Genomic DNA, 24,288 nt, shown 5'->3' with positions numbered 1-24,288 from the left:
GGCTTATCCATGGGTTAATAACTCTACCGTTTCCACTGTTTAAATTTGAAGCATTCATGAAACATTATGCTATAGGCAGATTTGAGCCCTTGGGTAGCGCCTATCTCTATGAAGTTTGTTCTCTCCCCTTTACAAATAGATGCTTGAGAGAAGGCAAAGAGGTTTATTTAAAAGGTGAAGATTGCACTTCCACCCGATCACTCATTGGTCTGTAGAAATCAGCAATTGCACGGTGCTTGTAATACCGATGCACCAAATTTGGCATGTGTTTTAAAAAGGCACACCCACCCTGGCTATTACACCTACTTTTACGCTGTTAGCAAACGGTAGTTATTTCTTATTAAATAATGAAGATTGTTGTGGTATGCTGGCGGGAATTCCGTACATAGTGACTGTTTCCCAATCTGTTGTGTGTTGTAAGAATGTGCTCTTTCCTCCTCCACATGGGAGGCTCGATGTATCCATCTTGACTTCTATTCCGACCTTGAAAGCAGAGTTCAACAAGATGAGTCGAATAAGAGCTCTATTGTCCCAGAAAGAAGTCTCCCTTACATCTGCGCGTGATACATTTGTCCTTCACGTTGCTAACACTCATACTGAGGTGCATGCCTTATTAAATATGGATCTCCGCCTGAATTTTGGTGCTTTGATTCACATATTATTCAATGCCTCTTCCACCATAGGCTTGGCACACTTTTTTAAAGTAGTAAGTTCTGGCCTTGTGCCCTCATTCCAAACTGTATTTGGTGTGATACCGGCATTTTTTAATTCTATTTTTCCTTTGGCGTTTTCCTGTTAATTCTCGCCTTGGGTGCCGGTGTATTGCTGTTGATTTTCTTGCTGAAAAATGGTTGCACATCCCGTGCCACTCAACAATCTACCCCGGCTGCTCCAGCTTCGTAACCGGATGCTTGAATAGTAGGGATCGCTACCTCTGGCTACTTTGAGTGTGGCATATGGTTTATCATTCTGGTTTTTATACTTTACGAGCGTGCAGCCAGTTTTCCACTGCCAGGATTGCGATTTTGAATGGGCTCTGGATTTGTGTCTCGGCAACACAGTGTCTCTTAACCCGGATTATGATTTACTAATGAGCCCCTTAGTTGCTCATGAACTAGATTGTTCTGGTGTCGGGATTATGGCCAGCGGTCCATGGAGTCCTAGGCAATTGGAATATATGGTCTGCAGGCCATGACTTCGTGGCACGCAGTTATCTTGAAGAACACCCGAGTTGTCCTCTGATGGTGCTAGAGGCTCCGGCTGTTGAGGAACATGTGTGTTCTTTTCCATTACTGAACTGGATGGCTGACTTCCTATTGGAGGCGGTTGCAATGTACTGTGCCTATACGCTGTTGGATTGAAGTGCCACTTTTTTCTGCTTCATAGACATGTACTGGACTCGTGATTTTTTCACTCATTTTTTATTCTCTTGTTTTTATTTTTTAGATTTCTTGACACCATGGCAACCCATGATTGTTTTAATACAGTCAATATTTATGAATTCGGATTTTTACTCCCAATTATCTTGTTAGGCAAAATGTTTTGAACTTGGTTCTGTCTCATTCGAACTTGAACTCTGCGTTCTATGTAATTGCCCCCTTTATTGTGCGTTCTCCGATCAAGGGAGGGTGTAGTGTGGGCTAGGCCTGGTTTGCATACATTGCTATGTTAGCATGTCTTATTAGACATTTAAACGCCATTTTTTCCTTTTGTTGCTTTTGCACACAACACTGCATATAGCTGTATTTGTAAGTTAGGCTGCATGAATAACTTCTTCGACATCTCTAGTCTGCACAGTGAGTGCTAAAGCCATTGTAGACCATTATTAGGGTGTATTTTATTACAAAGAATTGTTGGTAACCCTTCATTGCAATGACCAATGTACCCTATATTATAAAGGTATATTAGAGTATTTTCCTTTATTTTTTTTTGTTTAAATCTTTTTTATTTACCTTTTTAATAAAACATACAGTTAGAGCAGTGCCCATGCATCAAGTGGAGAAAGAAAGAAAAGTGAATGCCAGCTGCACAATGCCCAATAGTAACAGGAAAAACAGATGTGTAAATTATGGTGAGCACTTCAAATCATGAGTCAATATCCCTAGAGAGGGCGGAGCAGTGCTGGTGAGTCACACCACTGGATGGCATGTAAACGATTCAGGTATAGTGCAGTTCGAACCCTACTGGGGACATAGGGCACAGCAAATGAGGACAACATAAGTGAACGAATGCAAAGGGGAGTCGCTTGAGACCTGCTGCTGCATCTAGTGTAGCCGGAGGGGCCAAAGCTGCCAGGGTCTAGAGACAATGAAGTTCTGGAACAGATGGGGATAAGTTAGTTTGGGTGTCAGTGCTACTTAACACTCTCGCCGGCGGGGGATGTACCCTGGGTATCGGCCCCAGGTAACGTATTTGGGTCCCCAGTGTTAGTGACCATTTCTTGGAGCTTGGAAACCATTGTGTCCCACTAAGGCGCTAGGGGACATTTATGACCGGCAAGTAGGTCCTCTCTACGTGGCGCCACACCCTCCACCTAAGCCCAGTTAAGCAGGGATCTGCGCCAGGAAAGCGGGTGAGGCACAGAGGGGATTTCCATTGCTTGGTGATCAATCGTTTGGACGTTCTTAGACCCAGGTCTGGAAATCGTATGGCAGCTCAATAGTTTTTGTTTCTGCTAAAGAGGAGCAATACATGGGCTTCCCAAATAGTAGGAATGGCACGGGAGGTGCAAGTTGTTAGGGTGATTGTCACATTGTTCCAGTAGTCAATCAAGGCCGGACAACACCAGAGCATATGGAGAATGTTGGCATCTAACTGCTGTCAGTGGAGACAAGCTGCACCTGTGCGGAAGAAGTACCTGTTGATTTGAGTTGGAGTAAGGTAAGCCCAATGTAGTACAAAGAATTGAATTTGTTTGAACCGTTGAATACAGGGAACTTAGGTCGGGCTGCCCCGGACAACAGCCCACTCTCTATCTGTAAATGCCCTCCCCAGGGCCCCCTCCCAATAATGTTGAAGCTGATGTTGAAGCTCCGTGTGTTGCCGGAGGGAAGATGCGAACCAGCACGTGAGGTGTCTTCCTGTCCCCATCATGTGAAGGTATTGCAAAGTGTGGTGCATGGGAGATTCCTGAGTGAGTGTACCCCATTTAGACAATAACGAGGCTATGATTGTTCTATGTAGTAGAAACTGCCCAGGGTGCAGGTTCCCTTCCGCTATGAGCTCCTGGTTTGGGTTTAGAGTGCCATCCTGGAAAAGGTCTTCAACGTCCTGTATTCCCACCGAGGCCCAGTGATGCAACTCAGTCATCATCGTGTAGGTGTCCCGTTGCGGAGTTCCCAGCAATGGGATAGTGGGTGCATATGGAATGGGGTTCTAGTGAGAAAAAGAAACCTATGGAAGCACTTGTACACTACGAGTAGAAGTGTATTGGGGTCTGGACTTGGAACAAGGATGGAAAATGTGTAAAAGACTACTCTGCGTCAGTGGAGGCTGTAAAGAAGCTGTGTCTGGTAAGTAACGGGAGGATATCCACCTGGCAATCCAATGCATTTGGGAGGCCAGGTAGTAATGCTTGAAGTTAGGTACCACCAGGCCACCCAGCTCAGTAGACAGTTAAAGTTTTCCCATAGACACTATGTGGCGTGATGTCCCCCATATGAAGTCCCGCACAACCATTTCCCACTGTCTGAAGAAAGGGGGAGAGATGATGAGGGGTAGAGTGGCGAAGTAGTAGAGGCGGGGAAGAACCATTGTTTTGACAAGGGCAATCCTACTAGAGATTGCCTATGGGAAAGTCTTCCAGAAACCCATCTGTGACCGAATCGCTGTGGCTGGCCTGAGCATATTCCCATCGAAAAGATCAACTCTGGTACGATAAACTCAGACCGCTAAATAGCGAAAAGGGTCTACGCACCAGGCAACAGGTGTCCCCCCGGCACGTATCCTGGATCAGGAGTATCCTTCAAAAATGGAGAAAGTATAGATTTCGCCACATTTACTCATAGTCCCGAGGCACTTACAAAATGGCTAGGGGCCCGATCAAGTGAGGAGGGGATATTATGGAGGTCTCAAACATATAAAAGCCGGTCATCTGCGTATAGTGAAATGGTGTTAGTGCCATCTCCCAGCTTAATCTCCATGTCAACATGAGTGCAAACATGGACCGCCAGTGGTTTCACTGCCAACGCAAACAAAAGCAGGGACAACGGGCATCCCTGTTGGGTTCCACGTCATACCTGGATTGGGTCTGAAACGTAGGGCCCCGTCCGAATCTGGACAGATGAATTACGATATAGCAGTCGCACTAGACTAAGGAAGTAGGGACCAACCCCAAAACGGGCCAGAACGGCAAAGAGTAAATTCCATCCAGCGCATCGAAGCCCTTCTCAAGGTCCAACACAATGCAGCCCAAGATTGGCCAATCAATGGAGGCATATTCCGCCCCTGAAAGTAGCGTTGTATGTTCAAGGCAGTATTACGCTGTGGAATGAAGCCACTCTGATCAGCATGTACTAAATCAGGGAAAAGCGGGGCCAGCCGATTGGCCAGGACTTTGCCAGGATCTTATAATCTGTGTTCAAGATTGCAATCGTCCGATAAGACCCGGGGGACCTGGGCTCCTTATCAGGTTTCAACAAAGATACTACATTAGAGGTAGAGTATTTTCCTTTCAAAATATCAATGTATCTCTAATAAGTATGGGCCAAAAATCTGTTCTGCTTGCGGTATTTGCCGATTTTTGGCAATTTTGCGATCCGCAAATCTTGCGAAATTGCCAAAAAATCTGCGAATCCGCTCGCGGGTGGATTTTTTTTTTTCCTGCACATGCCCGAGATTCAGTAAAGTTTAATCAGGCCCCAAAAATTAGTGAGCACTGTCAAGGCTGGGCAAGTGTGCTTTATCCCCATATCTGCAGTCGAAAATTAGCTGTAATCATTGAGGGAGGTCTTTGCATCCATGAGTTTCTCGAGTGCCATCCTCCTGTAGTTCCTGTGACCAGGAGGCTGCTTTCTTCTCATATGATGCCCTGCTCGCTCTCTGACCCTTTAAAGAGGCATGTGAACTTGCATAGAAGCCCAGCAATTTTGGCCCCGCCCACCACACACTAGCGGTATGAAACGTCTTCCCGCCCTTTCCCCACTATGATGGGCATCTCACTCAAGGGACCTCGTCCCCTTTTGGCGCTGTGGCAAAGTTACAGGCACACACGGTCACTGGATGCAAATCCTCTGGCCCTTTACGCAGCTGCAGTGTAGGAAAAGCACTATACATTTACCCAACGAGGTAGCACTTACTGATTAGCCAGTAGAAACTAGTAGAAACTGTCTATTTGTGCAAATCCGCAAATTCGCGAAATTTTTCGCGAACTCGGGGATTTTTTTGCAATTTTGCTCAAATTTGCGGACCGCAAAACCGCAAAATTCGCCCATACTTAATCTCTAATTGTAAAGCTCTGTTAGTGTAATATTTACTATAAACCTGTGGTAGTATACTCTTCATTGTAAGGTTATCTGCTGATGTGCTCTATTACGATCTTGTTAGACCTGCTGCTCAGCCAGTGTGACTGTGGTGGTGGAATGTTGGTGTGTGAGGATGCTGTGGAAGGTTGGTGAGTGAGAGTCAGTTGGAGGACGGGCTGAGCAGCAGGAAGGCTGCTCCTGGTGGTGCTCTAGATGATAACATCTATGTTAATAAACCAACCCAAACTCACTACATGGACCAGGCGTCATTTATTCAGAAAATGTTGGCGACGATTTAAAAGGAATAAAGAGGAACCTGCATGTGTTAACTGGGAGAAGGAAGAAATTACTGAATCAATGCCTATATGAAACAAAGCTGAGAAATCTACTGAAAGAAGACATTTTAACCCCTTTCCTGCGCTGAACGTTCCGCGCTAGTGAGGAACATACTATTGCGAGGGCGGGGCAATGACGTCCAACGGGCGTGCGCAGCACTACCGAGGTAGTGCACGCGACGTCCGTTGGACGTTGCCAGCAGCAGTGGGGTTAAGGATCCTTGGAAACCTGAAGTGCTGATAAAGACATTATGCCCTCTAGCCCCACCAGTTACCTGCTCCATTGGACAGCATACCATCCAGGGCATGTACCTGTCTGCCTGAATTACAGCCAGGGCATCTTTCCCTTGATCGCTTTGAATGTTTTCGGCAACGTAAGGAACAGAATATAATGATGGACCCTTCCTAATGTCAGCACCTGACTATCTTTCTCCCCGTAATATTCTTTGACCCTTGAGTTAATGAAGGGGATTGTGTGCACACTGGATGGCACCCATCATCACTGTGTCTATTCCCTAGGGAATTTCAGTGCAAATAAAACAAATGCAAAGGTGCACCACAAAAAGCAAGACAATAAGTGCAAATGGTATTTAAGCACGATGAAGAAATATTTCTCAAAGAGATGTTGATAGTCTTCTTTTAATCTTTATTTTCAGTTTGCAGTAAAACATACAGCCGACGCGTTTCGTCCCAAGCTGGGACTTCTTCAGGGCTGTCGGTAAAAACATATACATCCAATCAATTTATATGTACAAGGATCAACATCCAATCTAACAACATGTACAACAACAAACAATTTAAAAACATTACGACGATAGACATGGAGCTTGTGCATACATTGATCTTAGGGTGTCAGCCCACAGAAAATCTATGAGCAGGGGATTGCATAAAGACGTAGGGATATGGACAAATGTGTAAACATTATTTACAGTTAAGATAAACATTATTTACAGTTACAAGGGGTCATTTCATAGACTATTTACATTAGAAACAAGCGATTTCATCAAGCGGAAGATATATATGTACGAAAGGCATACGGTGTATGCTAGGCCTTTGTTTGTACATGTGGCACAGAAAGGGACCGGGATAAAAGAAAGAGAAAAGGATGGAGAAAGCACAACAAGAAAAAAGAAACCCGTCTAGGGAGTGGGCTAACTTCATATTAGAAGCTTAATACTGTTGATGGCCACTGAAGCAGACTCAGTCATATGTATAAAGAGTGAAGCTGGAGAAATTAGGATCCAACTACGCCTCTGGGTAAAGAGGCCACTAGCATTGAATACCATTGTTACACAAAGCCCAATACTCATTTACCTTTAGGTTTGTGATACGTCGCTTGTGGAGAGAATGTAAGAGGGACCGGGGTCCAAGGGGCGTCTTCCCGGATACTGTAATCCTGATATACGAGCCGGAATGTATATTACTTCATTCCAATGCCGAATTGACAGTGTTGGACCTTAGCAGGGACAGGAAAGTGAAAAAATAACAATCTTAAAGTTTGTCATTGTACTGTTAGGCGACAAGGTTAGCAGTGCTTTGATGTGGCTTCGCGGCAGGTGAATGGGGGCATTAGAAACCCTGTCATTGAATCTAACGTTCCTTAGCTTCCATCTACTTACTGTAAGCATGCTAATGGGCGATGAAGGCAGTGCTTAACAGGGTTCCTGAGTAGTGTAAACGGTCTTGCCACCTTAGTTTGTGTCTGTCTTAAGCCGTCTACTGAAAGACATAAAGAAGGAAAGCAGGGTCATACCCTATGCAAAGGTATTTTGATTTGAAGAGTGAAGGAATTACAAACATTTCTTGAAAAAAGGAGAGTGAGAAAGGAGATGAATTTATTTGACATGATGTTTACCTGAGTGATATGTAGAACTAGTAGTGGACAGGTGGTCCTATTTGTCCAAGGGAGGAGGGTGTGGGCACTGTGTTCCAGCAGGCCTGCCAAGTGAAAAACGGGTAAAATGCTGTCTTATAATTAGGCACAACAAATAGGAAACCTAGGATTACGTTTCTACATAGATTTCCAATGATGTATAAGACCTTTATGTACATATTCGGAAATATTGGCGCAATGAAAGTCCCACTGTATCTTGTTAGTTAGTGATGTGGACCATTGCAAATCTGATCTGCCCCAGGTCGTTTGTCCAATTGCATGAACAATATTTAGAAAGCAGTGATGAAGAAGCTATTTTTAGTTTGTTGGATAAGGGTCCTTGACAGTATGAGAAATTCCAAAGTATAAGGGAACTTCTTGTGAAAGTGCAAATTCCTTTAGTTGGAATACATTATTGGGCAGTAATAACCTTAGTCTTGAGCAAAGACATAGCCTAATGAAAGAATAATGCAGGAAAGGCCCTTGACTGGGGGCCAATACTGCACGGAATCCTAACCAAGGGGATGAACAGGTTACAAAGTATGTAACCGAACTTACCGTTCCTGGTAAAACGGCCGGCGCCCATCCACAGCCCTTGTCCTGCCGAAACTTCCGCAGCGACGTCGTGTTCGAACATTGTGAACACCTCTTGTCCGTTATATAGCGTGATCAATTACGCTAAGAGCCTACACCTGACAGTAACGCGCCAACGCGCCAACGCGGAAGCGCTGGGTGTTGGGAATGCGCGATGTCAGCATGTGTAGAGGTGGCGGCCATATTAGAGTGGCTAAGGAGAACGTGCATGTGTGCACCCTTCCCTACCTTCTGCCCGTATTTGGGGATGTCCGCCCTTCGCAGCGCCCGGGGTAGCTGGTTAATTCCAGTAAAGATGCCATGTATATTATAAAGGCATTAACGTAAAAAACCGGCAAGGGAATGTTTGTAAAATAAATGCTGGATACGAACGAGCGTGATGCTGAATAGTAAACTTGTTTAGAGTGGAGGAACGGAAGATCTAGTTTATTGTGAGAAGGAAAGATGGCATGTTATGAGGAGATGACATATATCATGATACGATAAATGGAAAACCCGACGAAAATGCGGCGGCCATCTTTGCCTGTGTTCCCACTCGTGTGTAATAAGCAAGTATTACTGTGGGAATACAATGCAGAGATGGTGTAGAACCCTAAGGAAAGGCAAAAGGACGTGTGTTGTAAAACCTCCTTAATCCTAATTAGATGAGCTAGGATTATGAAATTGTTTGTGTCGTGAAGCAACATTGCAATGGGTGCCGTTTTTGGATCGTGAAGCGCCAATGCAATGGATCTTGAAACCGCAATGCAAAGAGTCCAATTTGAGGACACCTGCCCCGGTTTTCTGTCTCCAGCCTGATTATTTAAAAACGGGAATAAGAGAGACGGATGGGGTTATATCCAACTTAATCCGTGTGAGGTGAACGTTAATCTGTGCCTGCTTACTTTGTAGCCATAAAGCCCGGGTAATTAAGGAGCATCTAATTCATGCAGGAGGAAAGCAATGGAGGACAGCAAGGTGCAGAAGGACAGAGATGAAATAGTAATGTGCAACAGTGTAAACAGAGAGAAGTCAAACAATTTATTGTTTGAAACATTTGGAATACCAACCATGATGAGCGGGAAGGAAAACCGAGTACATCATTGTTACATGTGGGGCTATTTACCAGTATACTCTCAGAAGGGAAAGGGCTATTTACAAGTTTGCTATTTACAGGTTGGCAGTCCATTATTTAGATCTTCTTTCAGAGTGTAGGGACATGTCATCCTTCAATTTGTTTAAATGCACAGATAGAAGCGTGATCTGTGTGGTGAGCATGAGCAGAAAAGAAAAGAAAACGGGGATCAGATTAAGCGGGCTAATCAAGGAAATAATGTAGCTCATCTTCGGTATTGTGACCGAGTTCTATGCATCGTAGTCTACATATCCAACCCGCCTCCCGTTGTCTTAATGCATGTTCCCTATCTCCTCCTCTTGGGTGAATAGGTTGATGGTCAATGCCCACAAACCACATGTTGTCCGTGTCTTTATGGTATTCCTGCATATGGAAGGTCATGGGATGCCTCATGTCACCATTACGTCTTGCACGGACATGTTCCTGAATGCGGATCTTTAAAGCTCTCTTGGTGCTTCCAACATAGATCTTGTTACAGCCGCACCCCAAAATATAGACAACATATTTGGTGTTGCAATTGATCAAGTGATCTATGGTATAGGTTTTGTTGGTATTGAAACAGAATTCCTTGGTTCTATTTTTACCCAGTGCACACATGTTGCAGTCGCTACATGTGAAAAAGCCTTTAGCGGGAGAAGTTAGCCAGTTGGTCCGCTTTTTGGATTCTATATAGCTTGAGCAGAGGATGTTACGGAGGTTTTTTCCTCTCCTGTAGCTTATTTTAGGTGTCCTAGTGATCGAATCCTGTAGGCTCGGTATATCTGCAATCAAATGCCAGTGTTTTCTTAAGATGTTAAAGACTTTACTACTTTGGTCAGAGTACTGTGTATTAAATGAGAGGGGTCTGCTAGTGTCTGTTGGTCTAGTTTTGGGTGCTAAGGTGCTTTGTCTTGTTATATTTTGGACTTTTTTGTTGGCTTTTTCAAGGGTCTTTCTGGGATAGCCCCTCTCCAGGAACCGTTTTTCGGTTTCCTGAATATTATGAAGGAAAGAATCCTCCGTACTGCAATTCCGGCGCATCCGCATCATTTCCCCGTAAGGGATGTTCTCGATTACATGTCGGGGATGTGCGCTCTCATAGTGTAGGATACTATTGCAGGCAGTCGCCTTCCGACGAGTGCAACTTTGGATCTTGTTATTCTCTACAAAGAGTTTAACATCAAGAAAGTCAATTGCTTTCTGATTGTGTGTCATCGTAAAGCGAACATTGAACGGATTATCATTGAGGTAGCCAAAGTAATCAAAGAGATCCGGGGTAGGTCCATCCCAGATCATTATCACATCATCAATGTACCTACCCCAGAAAATTATACTGTTCATCCATTTGGCTGCCTGGCGACACCATGCATGCTCCCGCTCAAACCAGCCCATGAAAAGGCCGGCGTAAGCGGGAGCAAATTTGGAACCCATTGCAGTCCATTGCGTTTGGTGGTACCATGTCGAGTCATGCAAGAAGAAGTTTTTTGACAGAATAATTTCTGTCATCTCAAGAAGGACACCATTGTGTGACATGTGGTCTGCTGAACGTTTGTCCAGAAAGGATTCCAGGGCCCTTATTCCAAATTCCTTTTTGATACAGGTGTATAGCCCAACTACATCGAGGGTGACGAAGTGTAGGGTGTCCGTCCAAGTAAAACCCTCTAGTTTGCCCAATATATCTTTAGTGTCCCTCAAGTAGGCCGGAAGATTTTGTACCATGGGCTGGATGAAAGTGTCCACATACTCTGATAGTCTTTCCATGGGCGAGTTGACTCCGGAAATAATGGGGCGGCCAGGTGGAAAGGGGCCTCCCTTATGAATTTTGGGGAGTATATAAATGCAAGGAAAAGAAGGGGTTGTTACTGTAAGGTATTGACACTCCTCAACACTGAGTAGGCCTATCTCTCGCCATTCTGTAAGTCTCATGTTTATATGGGATGTGAGTGCCTCAATAGGGTTATAACCGAGTCTGGTGTAACAGGTGGAATCAGAAAGTTGACGGGAAATTTCATTCATGTAATCTTCCTTGTTCATGATAATTACGTTTCCCCCTTTATCCGCCTCTCGGATAACAATATTTTCGTCTGACTGGAGTCTTTTTAGGGCTTCAGACTCTATGCGTGTGAGATTATATTTGGAAGGGGGGACACGTTTAGGATTTTCAAGCATTTGGTAGAAAGATTGGCTGACTTTTTCGCGAAAAGTTTCAATGTTTGGATGAGTACCTGTGGGGATGAATTTGGATCTTGGTTTTAATCCACTTTCAATATAAACATCTTCAACAATATTCAATTCATCTCTCACATTTTCAATGTCAATAGATGTATCGAGTTCCACAGAAATCATTGCTTGAATGGTGTTTATTTCATTAACAGTATAATCCGTGACATTATTGACATTGTTCAAGTTAAGTTAAGTTAAGTTAAGTTTTCGGCAACGTGATGGTGTGACAAGCTATCAGCTGGTAGGGCCCGAGGTATACGCCAGCACCTGTCTGCAGTGAGGGTACAGAGAGATTGCCAACATTGGATGAACATAGTTGCTGATTTCAAATTCCCTCCCATTTCCATCACCTGGCAAAGGATCCGGTAGCGCATTAGCTTGTGGAAAGGACACTGTTTATTTAGAGGACATAGCAGCGGGAAATCGGAATCAGCTTTGAGTGAGTGAAAGCTAACAATAGTTCTGCTTATGAGAGTGTTGTACCAAGACCAGTCCACACGCATCTCATTCTCAGACGGTGCAACGTGTACATAAAAGTTGACTCAAGTTTGTGCAGCCCAGGAATGTCGCATTTAAAAGGGGGTCATGCACAACTTACCTCATCAACAGTGTTGCGTGAAGGTGCTGCGGAGAACACTGCGGCGTCTACAGTGCGTCCAGGAATGCCAGCCGCTAAAGGATGTTGAGCAGCAACTACACGCCTAGAGCCACTCGGTTCGTATCTTCTGTACGTGCCGCCATCTTTTTCTGTTTTCTGTCTATACAGCCCTGACTGTGTTCCCTTTTGCCGGTGAGCTTATCCTTCATCGATCGAGTCATGGTGAAAATGTTGCTGTGCCAAACGCCGTTGAACATTTGGATTTGGTGAGATGTTTAGTATTTGGGTGACTGACTCGGCGAAAGGAGCTTAATGTTAACTTCTCCATGTGTTCTGCACACGCTAACCTCTGCATTAAAAAACGAGTTTTGGTTCATCGTGGAGTTTCAGTAAGGCAATGATTTGACTTGGGGGTTTGTACCATCCCAACTTTTAGGTGATTCGCTGCTGCCTATTGGAGGAGTATGCCCTCTACTGCAAAGTTGATGTTGCAGCACTGCTTTTGGATCTTGGAGTATTGTAGTCTATTTACACTTCTTGAGACCTTTGTTGTCAAGACGATGGAAAAACCAGCACCACAAAAGGGAGACCTGCCTAGGGCCACATCGGAAGGGCAACAGATGCCTTGGAGCCACACACACCCAAGAGGGCCACAACACCCACCAACACCACCCCCCGGACCACCCCTCCCTGGCACCCCCCCAATAAAGACATGCCACAACAGCTACACAAAAACATGCACAAAATATGGCAGCTCCCCACGGGACAGTCCGTAGGTCACAGCCTGCAAGACAAAAAACATGTTGAGAAGGTGTGTCCTGCACACATCAAAGGATAGAAAAGGGAAGGAGAGAGAGAGAGGAGGAGAGTGAGAGAGAGAGTGAGAGAAGAAGAGAGAGAGAGAGGGAGAGAGAAGAAGATAGAGAGAGAGAAGAAGATAGAGAGAGAGAGAGTGAGAGAGAGAGACAGAGAGAGAGAGAGAGAGAGAGAGAGAGTGAAAGAGAGAGAGAGACGCCTCTGTGCACCCAGGCCACACTGCTCACCTGCTGCCACCGGTGTGTCTCCAATCATGTGCCGGTATGTATAGCAGTACACCAGGACACACATCTGATTTAGAGCTGTCATCTGAAACAGAGTCCAGATACAGGACTGCACAGTACACACACTTTCACAAGATAACAGGGCCTACCCACCCATGCACACTCAGGCAGAGGCATCACAAAGGCACCCGCCACCCATTGAGCATGCCGTCCATGCACACCCAGGCCTCAATGCTCACCTTCAGCCACCGGCGTGTAGACTGGATTTCCCACCACATGCCGCTGCAAGCCACAAGCCTGAGGCTCGCGGACATGGCACCCTCCACACCATGCAGCCACGCTCCACAGGCCAGCAGGTCTCACGTTTGGTGCTGGGTCTTGAATACTCTATGGCAGTGGAAATACCAGTGTACCCGGCAACATCGCAGGCTGCACCCCCGTTCAGTTTTGATTTGCTCAGCAATTGTGTGTCTTTTGCACACCCGATCAGCCCAATGGGTGCCACTAAGTCTGTGACCCAGAAGCGAGGCCACGTGGTGGTAGGCCCGCGCTTCCCGCTGGCTCTGGCCTACACTGCGGCCCAGTAGGGCACACGAAACCTGAGTTGCCCGGACTGCTGGGACGGGGCATCATCGTAGGATGCCCACCCGCTCAGCAGCTTAAGGTTCCACTGACTCAGTGCACCCAAAGTCACGTCCCATGGCGGGGTGCCTGTGCCTGCTACAATGCACCGGGTGCAACTAATCCTGTGCAACCCCCGTCAGCCACATGGTGGTCGACCCGTGCTGTACGCAGGCCTGGGTTGCCACTAACCCTGTGCAACCCCAGCCAGTGCCACGTGCTGGTCAGCCCGTGCCGTATGCAGGCCTGGGTTCCCACTAACCCTGTGCGTAACAAAACTCTTGCGCCCTTCATGATTGGGAACCGTGGCTTTTGTCATCCAGTCACCATGGGCAGAGGAGAATGTGACGTCGTCTGTCCCTTATATTGGCAGAGTCACATGGCCTGTGATGCCTGTGCCAGATGGGTGTGGTGTGCGTGCAAACCTGGCCTCAGGGAGTGGCTGTGACATGCTGACAACTAGACCATTAACCCGCACACCACCAGCGATTTCGCCTGCGACAGGGAACAATGAGGGCCCCCCTCTGATCGTAAGCAGAGTGATCTGGCCTGCCATACGCCGGACCAGCACAGGGCTTTCCACAATGACACGTGGGCTCTGGGCGTGGTTCAGTCCATGTTCGGACTAGGAAGTGAGTGATGCGTGTGTGCCTGTTGTAGTGTCCACGGGACCCGGTACACAAAATGCAATGTAGCACCCTCTGACTGGCATCCCACAGGGACGCAAGGGAAATCACTGGCTCGACATTCATCCACTCGTGCATAAACGACTGATGAAAGACATGACAAAGCAGTGCGTCAATGGATGTTTAGTGCACATCCAGTGCAGTTATGCAGCTGGAGCGGTTCAGGTCAATGCCCAGTACACTACACAATTTGAGCCCGTGGAGGGCCAGCCAGAGTCCATCCAGGGATGACAAGCCCTGCTGAAGGGAAGGGTACAGCCCGCAGACTTGTCGCTGTGTCATTGGTCATCAATCCGGAAGTGGCAGTCCATGTCGCTGTCCTAGGTGAGTGCATCGGAGTGTATCGTGGGTCAGTGAAAGGTCATGAGGCCATCTGTGGGACCAAGCAGAAACAGGCAAGGTGACAGTAATGAATGCTAGTGCCTGGTCCACAGTCCCATCCACGTCCTCGTCCCCGGGTGTGTGCCCCGCCCCACCTGTGGGTGATGCAGAACCGGCGGCCGCCCTGTGAGGCACTGATACATCAGGGGCCTGAGTGGATCTGGCTGCCGCACTGTGTGCCACTGACACATCAGAGGCCTGAGTGATCCGGCTGCCCCACTGGGTGGCACTGACACACAAGGGGGCATAGATGTGGATGGTGTGGGGGCAGCAGAATTCATCAGCTCCACACCTTGTGGTGGAAATGCCATGATGGAGGTCTGTAGGGAATGATAGATCCCAGCTACATTTCAATGATGTGCAGCGGTGGCTGCCATCCTTTCAGCCTCCATCTGCACCATGTCCTCCATGAACCTCCATATGTGTGCCAGCTCACAGCTGGCATCGCTGGAGCCACTCTGAGCGGACAGCTGTTCTTCTCTCCATGTCATGACTCCAGCTATGTCAGTCAGGGCTCGTTGGAGACCATGGAGTGGACATAGACATCCAAGGATGACGCCCAGTTTAGCAGCCATGATGCCAAAGCCAACCTGCACCTGCTCAGCCATCTCCACCTGGCACTCCAGCACACAGCGTTGGAAGGCCATGTGTTGTTCCTGGAGATCTTGGGAGGGTGCCGGGCTGTGGGTGCCTCCTGCTGGTGGTTTGGGTGGTAGGTGGGGTCTCATCAATGTAGCCGGGCTGCCCTGAGCCTAGAGGTGAGTGGCGGATGAGGTCAATGATGTCTTGGATGGTTTGGGTGTTGATGCTGGCATTGTCCTCCTCGTCATCCCTGAAGAGTGTCTGGGACTGCTCTGCAGGAGGTGTTGACGGTGCCCCTGCATTGGGAAGGGGAGATGGTGTATTACAATGTGTCCACATTTGTGTAGACACATGCTACAGGTTGACATTCAGACAGCATGGCGTTGTACATTGTGACAGTCTGTAGATCTGGGCGATGACCCAGAGACATTGTGGGTGTGCACTATGCTCTGCTTGATTGTGCATGTGTGCCATTGTGTCCATCTCCACCCCTCCCCCAGTACCTGGTGGTCACTCACCCTGTTGCGGTTATGTTGTGTCCTGTCGAGCAGTGTCCGGTCCCCCGACTCCGGCCACAGTCTCCACACTGAAGACTGTCGACACCAGCTCCTCCATGCATCCAGCTCCAGCTGTGGCGCTGGGCCCCCACCTCCAGTCCGCATTGCTGGCTTCCGGTTGGCGGAGAGTTTCTCCTTGGTCTTCCGCTTGATGTCATTCCATCACCTCTTTACCTCATCCATTGTCCGCTTGCGCTCTCCGACGGCATTCACCTTGTTGACGATGTCCTGCCATATTGCAGTTTGGGTGCCCAATGACAAATTGGAGGTGACGAGGGGTTGTTGATGGTGTTCCATCACCTCCGTGACTATGATCCTGTTCGCCTGCGGACTGAACTTCGTCTTCCTCATCTTCTTGTCCTTGCCCTTCCCTGTCCCCGAGGTCCCAGGGTGGTTGTCCGGGGTGCTTGTGGGTTTGCGCTAATGCTCTGTGCCTGCTTCAGCTGCCTCTATGATGCTTGGGTGTAGGTCAGTTTGGGTGTGGGTGTTTTTCTGCTTTTATGGAGATTTTTACCATCTTCCAGGTATGTGTTACAAGCCTGGTGCTGCTTATCGCTGATTTCCTCATCGTGCTTTGGCCCATCACAGGTTTTTTGGTGTTGTGGTTTGTGTTTTTATCTCCATTAAGGTGGTTTTATCGCAGACATTGCTCGCAGTTTTGGCAGACTATCGCATGCTACCGCCTTGTTGGGAATCTCACATTGTCACAGAGTTATTTTCCCGCGATGGGCTGCGATATTGAAAGTTGCGTTACGCTACTCTTGCAGTAGTTATCACGCATTCTTGTGAATATACCCCTGTGTCTTTTGGTGTCTCCCTATGGTGTGCTGATGACAATGTTAGTATGCCTGTGTTTGAGGTGGGAGAGTGTGACTGGATAGTGTTTGAGTGCTTATTAATATGCAGCCATGGTGTTTGAGTCGTTAATTTTAAATAGTACATCTACCATTATCTATTATGTTGGTGTGCAGTGAGATGACTGTTTGGGGAGCACGTCTCCCGGGATGTGGGATGGTGCAGCAATATCAACATTCGTTTGGAGTATGTGGAATGGTGCAGTAATTCCGCCCACTGCTGCTATTGTGTTGTTTTCTACCATATTCATGTAGGTGTGGGATGGTGCAGTAATACCACCCACCCTGGTGTTTGTGGGATGGTGCAGTAATATCACCCACTTTTGATGTTACCTTTGTGATGATTTGGAGTTGAACATGATGTGTTATTAGAAATTGATTCCACCCTTACTAATGGTTTGGGTAAAGGGCAGGGTAGATGCCAAATGACCGGTGTTTGGAGTGTCACATTTTGAAGTTTTTTCCATCCTTCCTGTGGGGTAAGGGTGAAGGGCAGAGAGGAAACCAAATGTTGAAGTTGGAGTGAAGTCATATTACTTGTGATTGTAGTTTACACCCTTACTACAGGTTTGGGTGAAGGGCAATGTTGATGCCATATGGTTGGTGTGGAGTGGTGTTCCACACTTTCCACCCTTATTACGGGTTTAGGTGAAGGGCAGTGTAGATGCCATATGGTTGGTGTGGAGTAGTGCTCCACACTTACCACCCTACTACGGGTTTGGGTGAAAGGCAGTGTAGATGCTATGTGGTTGGTGTGGAGTGGTGTTTCACACTTACTAAGGTGCTACACCTCTCTTTTATTTTGCTGTTGTTTGGATGGATCTGTACCATGCTCTGTGGTCAGTACCCTATGTTCTGCTTTTCATGTTAGCCTTGCCAGCTGGAATTCTTTTGTGGTATCAGGGTTTGGATTGAGGTTTTGTGGTGTGGTAGTGTGTGTGTTTTGTTTGGTTAGAAAGGGAGATGATGTATGTGAGTGAATTATAAATACTATTTACTGTGGTTTGTATGGAAGTATTATTTAATGACATCTTGTACAAATTGTATTCAATATTTTCTATCGGTCTTTGTATGCACATTTGCAATTATTGTGTTACAACATGTTGTGTGTGAAATGTGTCCACCTATTCTTTTCATGCATTCGCACTAGTTCTTTGCTACATCGTATACATGCTTGCAAGAGTTCTTATGTTACTTTTTCAAGAGTTCCAATGTTATTCTGTGTAAAGAAAGGAGATGCGTTATACCTGCTGCTCAGCCAGTGTGACTGTGGTGGTGGAATGTTGATGTGTTAGGATGCTGTGGAATGTTGGTGAGTGGAGGGGTCAGTTGGAGGATGGGCTGAGCGGCAGGAAGGCTGCTCCTGGTGGGGCTCTAGATGATAACATTAGGGTACACTTCATCGTAAAGCTCTCTTAGGATATTCCTCACTGCCAAGTTCTACTAGAGAACACTATACTCTGAATTTGAATGTTCTTTACTGAGAAGTCATGCTACTTTAGTCTTTACTACAAAGATCTGATAGTGATATTGCTAGTGCTACTATTCATTAAACACATTTGATAGTTGTAATGCCACTTGTGGTGGTCATTTAAATGGTGGCAATAGTGTTAATAATGATGGTGGATGTAATGGTGGTCAATCAATAAAATAGGATTTGTAAAGTGCAGAAAATCATCCATGAGGGTATCCATGCACCGAGAGCCAAGCTGCTTTGGTGGCATCAGTTGAGTAGCCAGGTCTTGAGTTTCATTCTGAATTCCTGTAGAGAGGGTGAGGTCCGGGGATGGAGGGGGACGCTGTACCGTGAGGAAGGAGAAGGTAGGCACTCCACTGTTGCTTCGGTGGAGGGTGTGAGCGAGGGAGAGGGAGGCAGAGAGCAGGAGTCTGGAGGCTAGGTGGAAGCTCAGACAGTGGTTGATGTATGCTGGTCCTTGGTTGTGTAGGGCTTTGTAGGCGTGGGCCAGAATCATGAATTGGCATTGGTGGTGGTTGTGGTAACAACACTTCTATGTAGAGTTCTCTTAGTCTACTTTCACTGTAAATCTGTGTTGAATTAATCTTCACATTGAAGTCTACCTTTTACTGGAGAGCAATGTATACTATTATGATGGAATTATTTTAATGGTATTAAAGCTTTCTTTACTGCAAATAGGCTGCAAACCTTCTGCAATACAGGTAACGATTAATTTTGCATCTGGTAGCAAATTTTGAATTGACAAAGGATGCTCTCTATCTAATATAGTCATTATACATTTTAAGTAGAAATGTTTACAGAGTAACCAATAATTAAAAAAGAACACAATCAGCTGAAAGTGCACAGAAACTCTGTATATGAAGATAATGAGAATAGTGGGTTAATACCATAGATCACAAGAGTGCTACCTTGAAGGTGATATATATTATATTGTATTCCTTGATTATTGGAAGTGTAGGGGTAGTATAAGATCACAGTAGTAAATGTAGCAAGCTAATAAAGGGACACATCACAGTTTTGATTACAGGAGAGGAGATTTAGCTCTGAGCAGATGAGCACTCCAATGAAATGGGGCATGAAGCTAGAATATAAAACTGCATGGTGGTGTGTAGGGAGTGTACGGTTAAGAAAGCACAGAACTCAAAAGTGTGAATAGTGCCTAAAAAGGGAGTCCGTGCATCAAAAAAGAGTTTCAGGAAATCTCAGATAGGGGCAAAAAGTCAGCTGGCCTGTCCTACATTAATGGAGGCGGGATGGTGCTGGGGAACAGAGACATGCCAGCACCATCAGCAAGCGCACATTCACACATGAGTCCCTGGATTCCGTGTGAGCGAGAGGTTCCCGCTGATGGTCACGTTGGCTAATGGAGCCATGGAGGTTTTCAGCGGTGGAGAGAGTCATGACACAGTGCTGTTGGATGAAAGGCAGCACTTCCAGGCCACAAGAGGGCCAGATTTTCTGCCTGACAATATTTTGTGGTTGTTGTGAGTATTATTTCATACACTAGAGTATGCACTATTATCTTGCTTCCAACACCTTGTTATATGCACCTTGTTCAGTTACCATGGGGTTATAGACTCCTAAAGGACCCCGTTGTGTTTAAGAAAATATTTCCCATGACCTTGTAGCTGAGCTTCTCCAGGTTCTCCATTTTCGTTCATTAGTTCCCACTCATTATGAAGAATTTTTATCTACATTCACACCAATTACAGACCAGAGGTCTGCTGCAAAGAAAAAAATAATATTCCATTTTGATATCAGCAGAATGTGGTGGTAGGGGTCTGTCAAAAATGAAAATGTATCTTTCAAGAATTCATTTCAGGAAGCTTTACACAGATTCTGGTTGAAAGATACTTACAAACACAGCACCCCAGAATGGTACACCGCTGAAAATAATCGCCATTGGATATTGTGTGGACAGAATGCCACCCAAGCAGATATTGACTATTCCAATCATGATCTGCACCACCTATGAGAGAAGACAAGGAAGCGTTAGAGAAATAGCAAGGTCCAAACCATGTGCCAGGTGTGTTGTGTCTGTATTTTAGATCAAACATTTTGTTGGGAACTATAACACTGCAATGCACACAACAAGCACATTTGATGATCTCTATGAAATGAGAACCTTTGGTAATTGGGCAAGGCAATTTCCCAAGGTATCCTTAGAGTCCATGTGAAAATAAACGTAGCAATTACAGATCTGCTTTGCCCACAATGACCAGATAATGCACAGGGGCCATGTTACACTAAATCCCCTGGGTTCACAACAACCGTGTACCTGCTTTCTACAGCATTGCAACACTGTGGAATTATAGAAGGGTCTACAGATAAGAATGAGTTGCAGGATTGTGAAATCTGAGGTGATATAAACTGAAAGTGCGTTGACCCTGACACAGGGCTATGTCTGCATATGTCCTGTGCCTATGCAAGTGAGTGTCTACCACAACTTTAAATCATTGGGGTACTGTTCACTTATTTAATGCATTATTCAGACCAAATGGCTCCTACATATAGTTACCGTCTTCTAACTTTTTAACCACTTGACTGCTGAGGGTGAGACATTCACTTTCTGAGCATTACTACCGCAATGTTGAAAGTGAGAACATTTCATCCTCCACGGAGGCAATCTGTTTTATTGCGAGCACCTCTCTCAGATTCTATGCAAGATCCCAAGAGATTGTCTTTTTGTTTAGTTGCTTCTTAAATTTAATGACATTTTTGTATTGCTGCTTTGCCAAATGGAAGAGCCTCTATCAAAATCACTGTACTGTACTTCCACTGAGTCCTTCCTGCCCGATGAATTCTAGAAGAAGCATCTAATGCGCGATCCTCATCCATTACCAAAGCAAAGAGAATTTAGCTTTGCCGCATGACCCCCAGGCCTACTTATCACTCACTAGTCTGCTATTGAAAGTTGAGTATATATGTACAGAACAGTCACACATTATCTCCCGAACAGATTAAGTTTATTGTTCCTGCTTAGGCAGATTTAACCCTTGACCAAGGGAACAGGGTAAATTCCACTTCATAGCTCCTGGCATGGAGAAAGCTTGACCACAATCTGGCTTTAAAGGAACTCTGGGTTCATCCAAAAGAAATGTACTGATGGAAATCAGTTCATGGCAAGGACAGTATCAGTGATGGCTCAATAGTAATAGAATAGGAGGAAAAAAGCCTTTTGTTCCAGGTACATAGACTTAAAACCAATGGGGCAGATTTACAATAAGTGGCGCATCCCTGCTTATTAGCAGGGATGCGCCACTTATTGTGAGCCAATCCTCTCCCACCATTAATGTGCCGCATTTACAATGCTTCAGAAAAGGGTGTGGTGATGAACAGAGTGTCTGAATTAAGCAGACCACTCTTACCCAGTCCAAAGATCAGGGCTTGATCCATCACCGTTATTTATCTCACTGCACCATCCCAGCTCAGAACCTGGCTATATGCAAATCAGTCTGTCCCTGGCCCAGTGCATCATGGGAACAGGGCAGACTAAACTACCAAGCCAATTCTTTACCAGAAAGGAGACAAGCTACCGGGGACCGGTTTCTGGCATTTCAGCCTTCTTCGGCCCAGCTTGCTTGAATCCTGATGGTGCAGTGAGAAAGGGACTCATGTCTGAGTATACCCTGCCACACCTATAGAGGACAAAAACGATTCAGAAAAGGGGGTGGTGATGAACAGAGTGTCTGAATTAAGCAGACCACTCTTACCCAGTCCAAAGATCAGGGCTTGATCCATCACCGTTATTTATCTCACTGCACCATCCCAGCTCAGAACCTGGCTATATGCAAATCAGTCTGTCCCTGGCCCAGTGCATCATGGGAACAGGGCAGACTAAACTACCAAGCCAATTCTTTACCAGAAAGGAGACAAGCTACCGGGGATCGGTTTCTGGCATTTCAGCTTTCTTCGGCCCGGCTTGCTTGAATCCTGATGGTGCAGTGAGAAAGGGACTCATGTCTGAGTATACCCTGCCACACCTATAGTGGCCAAAAACGATTCAGAAAAGGGGGTGGTGATGAACAGAGTGTCTGAATTAAGCAGACCACTCTTACCCAGTCCAAAGATCAGGGCTTGATCCATCACCGTTATTTATCTCACTGCACCATCCCAGCTCAGAACCTGGCTATATGCAAATCAGTCTGTCCCTGGCCCAGTGCATCATGGGAACAGGGCAGACTAAACTACCAAGCCAATTCTTTACCAGAAAGGAGACAAGCTACAGGGGACCGGTTTCTGGCATTTCAGCCTTCTTCGGCCCGGCTTGCTTGAATCCTGATGGTGCAGTGAGAAAGGGACTCATGTCTGAGTATACCCTGCCACACCTATAGTGGCCAAAAACGATTCAGAAAAGGGGGTGGTGATGAACAGAGTGTCTGAATCAAGCAGACCACTCTTACCCAGTCCAAAGATCAGGGCTTGATCCATCACCGTTATTTATCTCACTGCACCATCCCAGCTCAGAACCTGGCTATATGCAAATCAGTCTGTCCCTGGCCCAGTGCATCATGGGAACAGGGCAGACTAAACTACCAAGCCAATTCTTTACCAGAAAGGAGACAAGCTACAGGGGACCGGTTTCTGGCATTTCAGCCTTCTTCGGCCCGGCTTGCTTGAATCCTGATGGTGCAGTGAGAAAGGGACTCATGTCTGAGTATACCCTGCCACACCTATAGTGGCCAAAAACGATTCAGAAAAGGGGCTAGTGATGAACAGAGTGTCTGAATTAAGCAGACCACTCTTACCCAGTCCAAAGATCAGGGCTTGATCCATCACCGTTATTTATCTCACTGCACCATCCCTGCTCAGAACCTGGCTATATGCAAATCAGTCTGTCCCTGGCCCAGTGCATCATGGGAACAGGGCAGACTAAACTACCAAGCCAATTCTTTACCAGAAAGGAGACAAGCTACCGGGGACCGGTTTCTGGCATTTCAGCCTTCTTCGGCCCGTCTTGCTTGAATCCTGATGGTGCAGTGAGAAAGGGACTCATGTCTGAGTATACCCTGCCACACCTATAGTGGCCAAAAACGATTCAGAAAAGGGGGTGGTGATGAACAGAGTGTCTGAATTAAGCAGACCACTCTTACCCAGTCCAAAGATCAGGGCTTGATCCATCACCGTTATTTATCTCACTGCACCATCCCAGCTCAGAACCTGGCTATATGTAAATCAGTCTGTCCCTGGCCCAGTGCATCATGGGAACAGGGCAGACTAAACTACCAAGCCAGTTCTTTACCAGAAAGGAGACAAGCTACCGGGGACCGGTTTCTGGCATTTCAGCCTTCTTCGGCCCGGCTTGCTTGAATCCTGATGGTGCAGTGAGAAAGGGACTCATGTCTGAGTATACCCTGCCACACCTATAGTGGCCAAAAACGATTCAGAAAAGGGGGTGGTGATGAACAGAGTGTCTGAATTAAGCAGACCACTCTTACCCAGTCCAAAGATCAGGGCTTGATCCATCACCGTTATTTATCTCACTGCACCATCCCAGCTCAGAACCTGGCGATATGCAAATCAGTCTGTCCCTGGCCCAGTGCATCATGGGAACAGGGCAGACTAAACTACCAAGCCAATTCTTTACCAGAAAGGAGACAAGCTACCGGGGACCGGTTTCTGGCATTTCAGCCTTCTTCGGCCCGGCTTGCTTGAATCCTGATGGTGCAGTGAGAAAGGGACTCATGTCTGAGTATACCCTGCCACACCTATAGTGGCCAAAAACGATTCAGAAAAGGGGGTGGTGATGAACAGAGTGTCTGAATTAAGCAAACCACTCTTACCCAGTCCAAAGATTAGGGCTTGATCCATCAACGTTATTTATCTCACTGCACCATCCCAGCTCAGAACCTGGCTATATGCAAATCAGTATGTCCCTGGCCCAGTGCATCATGGGAACAGGGCAGACTAAA

At 46.3% G+C, this 24,288-nt stretch overlaps 1 protein-coding gene and 1 long non-coding RNA gene across 4 annotated transcripts in view; both read right to left on the bottom strand.

Moving 5' to 3' along the window:
* LOC147740917 (membrane-spanning 4-domains subfamily A member 8-like) overlaps positions 1–24,288 on the bottom strand; it is a 244,366-nt gene that overhangs the window by 92,470 nt on the left and 127,608 nt on the right. For all 3 annotated transcript variants that reach the window (XM_086952198.1, XM_086952199.1, XM_086952200.1), the window contains one exon: positions 20,235–20,345. In XM_086952198.1, coding sequence (XP_086808324.1) covers positions 20,235–20,345 — 111 coding nt within the window. The remainder of the gene's footprint in view (positions 1–20,234; positions 20,346–24,288) is intronic.
* LOC147740918 (uncharacterized) lies at positions 1,919–13,721 on the bottom strand. Its single transcript, XR_015307480.1, has 2 exons — positions 12,876–13,721; positions 1,919–6,017 (listed from the first exon to the last, which is right to left on the bottom strand). It is a non-coding gene; the product is annotated as an uncharacterized LOC147740918 (long non-coding RNA).

This window comes from Lissotriton vulgaris, chromosome 1_1 (assembly GCF_964263255.1).
Source record: "Lissotriton vulgaris chromosome 1_1, aLisVul1.2, whole genome shotgun sequence".
Classification (NCBI taxonomy): domain Eukaryota; kingdom Metazoa; phylum Chordata; class Amphibia; order Caudata; family Salamandridae; genus Lissotriton; species Lissotriton vulgaris.
This window is presented reverse-complemented; position numbering and strand designations above follow the sequence as displayed.